Source organism: Abrus precatorius, unplaced genomic scaffold (assembly GCF_003935025.1).
Source record: "Abrus precatorius isolate BTA unplaced genomic scaffold, Abrus_2018 Scaffold8, whole genome shotgun sequence".
Lineage (NCBI taxonomy): Eukaryota > Viridiplantae > Streptophyta > Magnoliopsida > Fabales > Fabaceae > Abrus > Abrus precatorius.
The window spans coordinates 20,923,755-20,931,840 of NW_020874428.1; the positions used below are offsets into that span (position 1 = coordinate 20,923,755).

The 8,086-nt window shown below is 32.3% G+C and overlaps 1 protein-coding gene across 1 annotated transcript; it reads right to left on the reverse strand.

The window, feature by feature from the left end:
- Positions 1-3,135: 3,135 nt before the first annotated feature.
- Positions 3,136-7,704, reverse strand: LOC113846748 (fibroblast growth factor receptor 2-like). The gene is made up of 3 exons (XM_027475347.1): positions 7,232-7,704; positions 5,759-6,836; positions 3,136-3,555 (listed from the first exon to the last, which is right to left on the reverse strand). The coding sequence occupies exons 1-3, from the start codon at positions 7,600-7,602 to the stop codon at positions 3,268-3,270; spliced, it is 1,737 nt and encodes a 578-aa protein (XP_027331148.1). The 5' UTR covers positions 7,603-7,704; the 3' UTR covers positions 3,136-3,267.
- Between the last annotated feature and the right edge of the window lie 382 nt (positions 7,705-8,086).

The window sequence follows — 8,086 nt, forward strand, 5'->3', positions numbered from 1 at the left end:
AATATAATTAAAAAAAGTTCACATCATAGTAAAATTTTAATTATTATATCATAAATAAATATTTATGTTTAATATAATATTAACATTTGTATTTATATGTGTAATGTTTAAATAACTATTTTATAATTAAAAAAAGTATAAAAATGGTAAAATAATAATTAAAATTAAAAAGTCAAAATTAAGATTTAATTTTATAATTAAAGATTGAAAATAGAAATTTGTTTATATATATATATATATAGAGAGAGAGAGAGAGAGAGGGAGGGAGGGAGATAGAAATCATATAATAGTAATCGACCAATGATTCTTGGATTAAAGGCTCATAATCCAAAGATAACATTTTTAAAAGCACATCATCCAAGTAAAGTAGGGTTGCTACATTGTGATACGAGCAAGAACGAATCGCCTTCGTTCTTTGTCCGATAGAATTTATTCATCTTTTGTCCTTTTCATCTTTTTTACCTTATCATATTTACACTGCTCCTACAATAAATATCATGCCTCTATCCTTACCAATCTTTTCTTATTCAAAGCTTCAAACATCTAAACCAAGACACCACACCTTAGTGTTTGGACCACTCACCTTCTCTCCCCAATTTCACTCTTTTTAGATGCCCACTGAAGTATTTTACTATTGTTATTTTCTTGTTGGTCAAAGCATACCATTGGATTTACATTAGATTATTTGTAGGACCTATTCCATTTGAAGTAAACTGTGATAAGTTCAAATAAACTCAAGATCCTCTTTACTTTAGCGTTTTTTTTTTTTTAATGCGAGTTATGCTAGATATCAGGGCTCATATTATATGTGGAGAAAATATTTAAAATGAGCAAACTCACTTGTAAAAGTGGAGATTAGTCTTTAGAATTATGTGTAAAAAATATCATATTTATATTTTCCATTTTATAACAAGAGCTCAATAGTTAAAACGAGAAAGGTTATATTTATCTTTTTTATCTTATGTTGGAGACTCAAAAGTTAAAGAGAGATAAGTAATTAGAGTAAGAGAGTTCTCATTTTTATGAGAGAAGAGGAGAAAAAATTATACATGCACAAATTCATAACAATCTTAATAAATCTGCGTTTGTAAAATCATTCATCGTTGAATCAAATTAAAAATTTAATAGTATTTTTATGATGTGTGGTTGTTCTTTTTATTTAACAAATTTAAAACTTATATATTATGTCAACTAATCAAATTACTTTAATCTTATATTGTACATTATTGAGTTTAAGTCTAATTTAATTTGATTTAAATAATTAACTATCAAACTAAATATATCTCAATTCATCCCTCGAATATTCCTAGATTTAGATATAATATTTTTGACACTTCAATGTTAACTTTTTGAGTTCGCTTTTACTTTGTGATGTCAACTAAACGTAGAACTTTATTTTGAGTGGAATGAGTTTACAATGTACAACAAAAAAATTATGGGAAATAATTGTTAGCACTCATCGTTCACCAAAGTTTCATTATCCTGTGATATGCATAATTTATCATCATTTCAAATACGAATTATGTAGACATCTTCGAGAAATGAATAGTCGTTTTACAATAATAATTATTGATTTGTCTTTATGTATTTATTCACTTAGTTCGATAAAAGCTAATTTGTTCCCATCAATCACCTTATCGTCATTTAAAATAAATCATATTTCTAAAAAAAGCAAGTGAAGATTAAGAAGCATGCTATATAACCATTGATATAATTGTTCCTAAAGTCATTGTTTTTGTTTAACCAACAAAAACTAAAAAACAATTAGAATAACTCTTCCTTACATTATATCTATAGCGGAATAATTTTAATAATACTTTTTAACATACTTTTTATTATTAGTTAAACTTTATTAAAAATTATAAAAATCTCACTTTTAAATTAATATTTATCTTTTAATAAAATTTAACTAATAATAAAGAGTGTACTAATGATCAATTAATCTAAAGAAAACAAATTTAACTCCCGGGAATTGTAAGACATCACCACTAAAAAATTGTCTCATATTTCCTTCTAATGGTGCAATCTCTTAAAAAAGTGAAGATGTCAAAACAAATATATACCTACGTGGTTTTTTTTTTATAATGTTTATTAAGATGTTTCACTTCAATTCAGGACATAATAATATTTCTTATTAAACTTAAGTAAATCTCATTTTATGAGTTAATTTGTAAAATTAAATTAACCTTATTATTGAGTAATTTTTAAAATAGCAATAGTTTATATACACTTCCAACAGTTGTATAAATATTAAATTATAAATATGCGGTGAAGGTTGATCCATCTTCCCTACCAACCAATAAATATTTAAAGAATTGCTTTGTCCTGTGGATAAAATTTCTGGTTAATGCATACAGAAGAATAGTGATGACAGTAATGTGATTCACAATGCATTACTCCATTAAATATAAACTTGTCAACGGCTCAATGGATCATGGGAGCAGATATGGGTAAAAATAATTGTGCCTGGCACAAACAGAAAACACATCACTTCGTAGCGAAAAGGTTGGATTATTTCACCACTGAAGAAACATAAAATCAAATGGGACCCATTTCTGATCCCCTTAGGATAGCCACCGTGAATCAAACAAAAGAAGAACCAACGAAATGACCACTGTCAGGCCCCCAAAACGTGTCATCCTTTGCCTTTAGTATTCCTCAGAAAATTATCCTAGATTTCACAAGAAAATGCTCCTAGATTACCACTCAGAGATCTGAAGACTAATGCAGTAGGACAAAATAAGTGATGTTCACTATGTTTTTTATAATTAATGTTGACCACTATTAATACTCTAATTTTAATTTTAAAACATTCTACTAAAAATACTTAAAATATTATACTTAAGTATTTTCATTGTAATAATTTTATGATTTTATTAATATCATATTTAAAAGTTAAATTTAAATATTTATAAATATAATATTTATTACGCTTCCATGTTTTCAAGATAATAAATAAGTTCTTTTTCGATTAAAACTTATTACTTTTACTTGCTCATCATCAGCTTTAAAAGTTAAAACTAACATTTTTCATAATTTTATTGTCAACAGAATCTTAAAAAGGACAACAGTAAAATTATGATGACAAAGAAATTTGAAAATTTTATGATGCCATGAAGCGATGGTACAGGATTGCAAAAAGTAGAAAATTTACATCTTCATTACAGCTATATGAGGAAGGGGATTCATGTTTTTACATGAACTTGTGATCATTTTCTTATCAACAGACTAAGTTCCACAAAGGCCTATAATATAATATATAGAAGTTTATCTATTGTTGTTTGGTCGCAACAATATAGCTAAAATTTCAGAGAAGTGAGGACGTTTTGAAGGGGTGTTGTTCCAGCACTTTGTCATAATATATTTTAGATTTTGATGGCAATCTTTGGGAATTTCAGGTCTAAGGCCACATGCAGCAATTCCAACTGCTGCTTGCACCGGTGAAAATGAAGAATAAGCAGCTTCACCAGTTACCATCTCCCAAATTACCATCCCAAAACTATAAACATTACTCATCCATGTCTCTGTCACATTCTCTGGGTCCCCTGCAATTATCTGTTTTCAGCCCAACAAAACCAGAAAGTGAATAAAACTAGTCAGCATGAGGTCAAGGTAACTAATATAATTTTTTAATAAAAAAAAAGTGCACCAAATATCAAAAAATTTATTTGCTATTACACAAAAATAACAACAACAACGTAATAGTAGTAGTATCGGTAGCAATAGTAATGATGAAATGATTAACTAGACAAAGGTACAACAATTCACTGTCACTAGAGCTTTTTCCATTTTCTTTTAGATTATAAGGAAAATTATTACTAAGTCTGAGGTGAATTCTTGCAAATTTTTTATATCATTATTCTAAGAAAATATCATGCACCCCAAACAAAAAGAAGTCTAGATACAGTACATCACATGCACACACATATTATTAGTACACAACTACAAATCTATTCCAGTGGCAGCTTGTAGTTTCACTCATTTGTGTGTGTAGGTGGGCTTGGTTGGACAAAAATCAATGTTTATCACCTATACTCATGTGAATGAGTGATTGTAGTTGATGTGTAACGAGATCTTCTGTTGTAAGACTGTTACTAATAAAGCATGAAAAGCACCTTGTTTATGCACAACAACCAAAAACCACTCTTGTGAGTAAATATTTTGATTTATGGCGTGTCTTTCTATTCAGTTCTCACTTTTCTTTTTGAATGAATGGCTTTAGTACATAGTTTCTGTATGTTTTTTTCTGCCTGCGCACGAGGTGTGAGGGCTTTATGAGTAGCTTTATCAATAGGACAAATAGCTAGAATACTGGGACAAAAATCATGTTAAAGCCTTAAGACATGCGGGCTCCAGTGCATAATTAATTCTGGTGTAATTGGCATTACAGAAGCACACTTATTTCTCTAATGACATACACGAGTGCTTAAATAAAGTTATACACTATAAAGTGAAAGGAAGAAAACAATTATTATTAAGACATGTTATTAGGCATGCTCAAACAATGATGCCAGGACAAGTGACATAAAGTTTCTTTTAAATGTAGGTTAGTTCTGCATTGCTTTACATACAAAAGATCCAAACAGCATTTTTTCAGGTGAAAAATACTCACAAAAGTTACTATAAATTGATCTCCAATTGAAAAGTATGCCATTTTCTAGTTGTACAAAGTAATTGTTAAATCAATTCTCACACATTCTAATAAAAAACACGTTTCGATAAAAATGTGGCTAAAATTAATTTTGTGACATATCCTAATTAAGTTCAATGGTTCAAAATTAATTTAATAAAAATCAATTATACTCAACTTTTAAACAAGCGGGGCCATAAACCATCAAGAACAGACAAATAAAGATGAAAGAGTTAAAATGCTTAAGACTGGAATCTGTCACTGAACTAGCTACTATATATATATGTGTGTGTGTGTGTGTACAGAAAGAGAGAGAAGAAAATTTATAAATCAAATTATCCTAACCCTAGACATTACTTTTGCTGACCATCATCTGGGGACAATTATAGATTACAGATTAACAATGCAATTGTTAAAAACATTTCTTCCATTCTTCATGCATGCATAAGCATATAATATAATGAAACGTTTTAAGATACTGTTAGTGCTAGACTGCTAGAAACAACGTGGTAAATTGGTAAAGTTCTAACATTCCTGGATGAGCATTGAGCACACCAGGTTGGCTAAATAAGCATCACAAGCAGAAAATCTTTTTCTTTTCCATGTTGAATAGAATTATGATTCTACCACTGCTTTTAATCAGTGCCAAAGTCAAAAACTTTCTAAGTCACTGAGAATAAGGGTGCATATAAAAGAAATTATTTCATTGAGAAAGCATATAGCAAATCCATGAGCATTTTCTCACCCTATATTCAAAACCAGATCGTTACGTGTCAAAAGATTTTCTGCACCAGTAGGTAAAAGGCATAAAAGCAAAGTCACAACCATATATCTTACCTAAAAGCCAAGAGGATTTAGATTAGGTGTCTGTCTAGGTGTCAAACTAGAAGGAGAGGGACCCTAACTCTTAAAAGGGATAGATACCAAATTGAGTTACCAATCTTTAAATTATTTTTTTTTATTAGGAAAAACTGCTCAGCTGGAGAATATTATGGATGATGAATGAAAAAAGGCATCACAGAACTGCATATGACTATGGAACATATTCGTGTGACACAACTTTGCATAATTGGAACAAGTATTTTGCTGACTTAAAATGAGTGTTAATTGATAGGTGCAAGGGCAAACCTCTGGAGCAAGCCACCTATAACCATCAGTTTCATACTCCATTGCTTCTCCAACACTCTTGCAGGCAGTGACTATACCCATATCTCCCAAACAAGCATTCCCATGCCTATCCAACAGAATCCTCTGTGTATTAAGGTCTCTATATGCAACACCATGGTCATTCATGAACTTGATCCCCTCAGCTACATCAACTGCAATTCTCAAAATATCCTTAGTCTGAAGCTTCTTGTTCTTCAACAATAAGTCATGAACAGACCCACCATCCATGAATTTAGTCACCACACACAACCCGTGATTATCATCCACACAAATGCCACCGAACTGAAGAATGTTTCTATGACCACAAGTCATCAGTTCTAGCAGATCCTTGTGGAGCTCAAACTCGTAAGAGTTTCCCTTATCACACCCTTTCAGCTTCCCAATCCCAACCCTTTTCCCCATATATACCCCTTTATAAGAACTGGGTCCAATCTGTTCAACGAACTCAACACTATCTGAGTTCAACAACCATTTCTCAATCTCATCCCCACCTGACTTTATTGTCTGCCATTCATCCACAGATACAACAAAAGATGAAGAAGGCAAGGGCAACTGAAGCTGAACCTTTGGGCTTGAATTCTCAAACTCCCTTCCACGGTAAGCATCACCAGCATCTTCTTCAATCTCCACAAGTTCTCTCCCCTTGGAATTCTCTTCGTGGCACCCACAAAGCCCAAAGGGAAGCTTCACAGCGTTTGTTTTGGGCTTCCTCATGGCGAACTTCAAAGAGTTTTCAACCCTGGTCCTCAACATTTTATCATGCCCAAACTGAACAACAAGAAGCATAACCCCCAAGGTAAAACCTTTCTTCTCAAAGATCTGCACCTTCTTGCAACAAATGAAGGAACTATTCAACGCACCAGACATTGCAGGCCACGAAATTGTAGAGTTGCAAGCAAAAGTTAGCTTCAACGCCGACCCTCGATTTTCATCATCACACTCCTGAATCAAAATGGCAGGGTGGTCACTCTCTGAAGCTTGCTCCATCAACTTTATGTGAAGAAAGACATCTTTCATATCAAACTCAGCCTGTGCATAACTGTAAAACATTGAAAAAACAACTTTTTTAAACAAAAAGGTCAAAGAATAAAAAGAACCAAAAACACCCATAGTTGGAAGACTTCAAGTTGTTTAAAGCTAAAGGAGGGAACTTGGGATTGAAATAAGCAAAACGCATGAGGGAAAGCTGGGAATTAAGATGAAGCATTGGTGTGAAGTGTGTGAAACGGTATAACAATAAAGAGAAGAAGAAAAAAACACCCTTGATTCCATGAGTCGTGTTTTAAGTTGTGTAAAGCTAAAGAAGTGAACTTTGGATTAAAATAAGCAAAACCCATGTGGGAAAAGGGGGAATTGAAACGAAGCATTAGTGTTACGTGTGCGAAAAAGTTGAAACTTGATGAAAAGGGTGGTTGGCATTTGCTAAACAGAGACCTGAGAGGCAATGAATCATAGTGTTTGCGAATGTTGGACATGAGTTTCTCAGGAAGCTGGCTTCCAGGGTAGAGCTGAGTGAGGCTGCGAACAACGGTGCCCCAAGCGAGTTTCCGAGAAGAAGCATCGTTTTTGGAAGAAGAAGAAGAAGAGGGTGGAGAATCAAGGTTAAGGGAGTTTTTGAAGGAAGCAATGGCTTCAGAGACGTTACGAGTGAGTTTCTGAAGCTTTTTGTGGACAGGGAAAGGTGAGTCTTTGGGAGAGGTACCCTCGGATCTATGGTGGGTCCTCATGAGGACTTGTTCTACCATGTCATCGTCCCCGGTGGTGGTGGTGGTGCGGCTTGACCAGCACTCTAAGGCTGCGGCCATTGGATCAATGTGAAGGTTCTTCAGATTTGGAATGTTATGGTCATGGATGATGGATGATGGATGATGGATGATGGATGATGAATAATTATTTGAGTGACGAAGTAGAGTGGAGAAATGAGGGATGAAGAGTGGTACTAACAATAAATGTGAGTAATCATGTTGTAATGTAACAGCCGGATATTTTGATGAAACCTTTTTGAGGTAAATAAGGAAACAAACCCAAATGTTTGCCAGCCTAGTTTTTATTTTTATTTTTTTGTTACAGCCTATTTTTTATTTAGGTCTTCGTTGGAGGAAATTTTTAATGCAAAATTTAAACTTTTATTTAAGAGAATTTAAATATTTATTATTTTAAAGATTTTTCTAATTACTATGCTTAGGTTCTAATTAAAAAAGTAATAAATAATACTTTTTTAAAATAATAACTATATTAAAATACAATAAATTGTATATTTTTACATTTTTTAAATCAAATTACTTTACT

What these genes read in the sequence shown, in the direction of transcription:
- LOC113846748 (XM_027475347.1), bottom strand. Translation starts at nt 7,602, where the DNA reads ATGGCCGCAGCCTTAGAGTGCTGGTCAAGCCGCACCACCACCACCACC. An exon ending in TATGATTCATTGCCTCTCAG is followed by an intron (nt 6,837 to 7,231) that starts GTCTCTGTTTAG and finishes AATGTTTTACAG; the next exon opens with TTATGCACAGGCTGAGTTTG. An exon ending in ATAGGTGGCTTGCTCCAGAG is followed by an intron (nt 3,556 to 5,758) that starts GTTTGCCCTTGC and finishes GGCTGAAAACAG; the next exon opens with ATAATTGCAGGGGACCCAGA.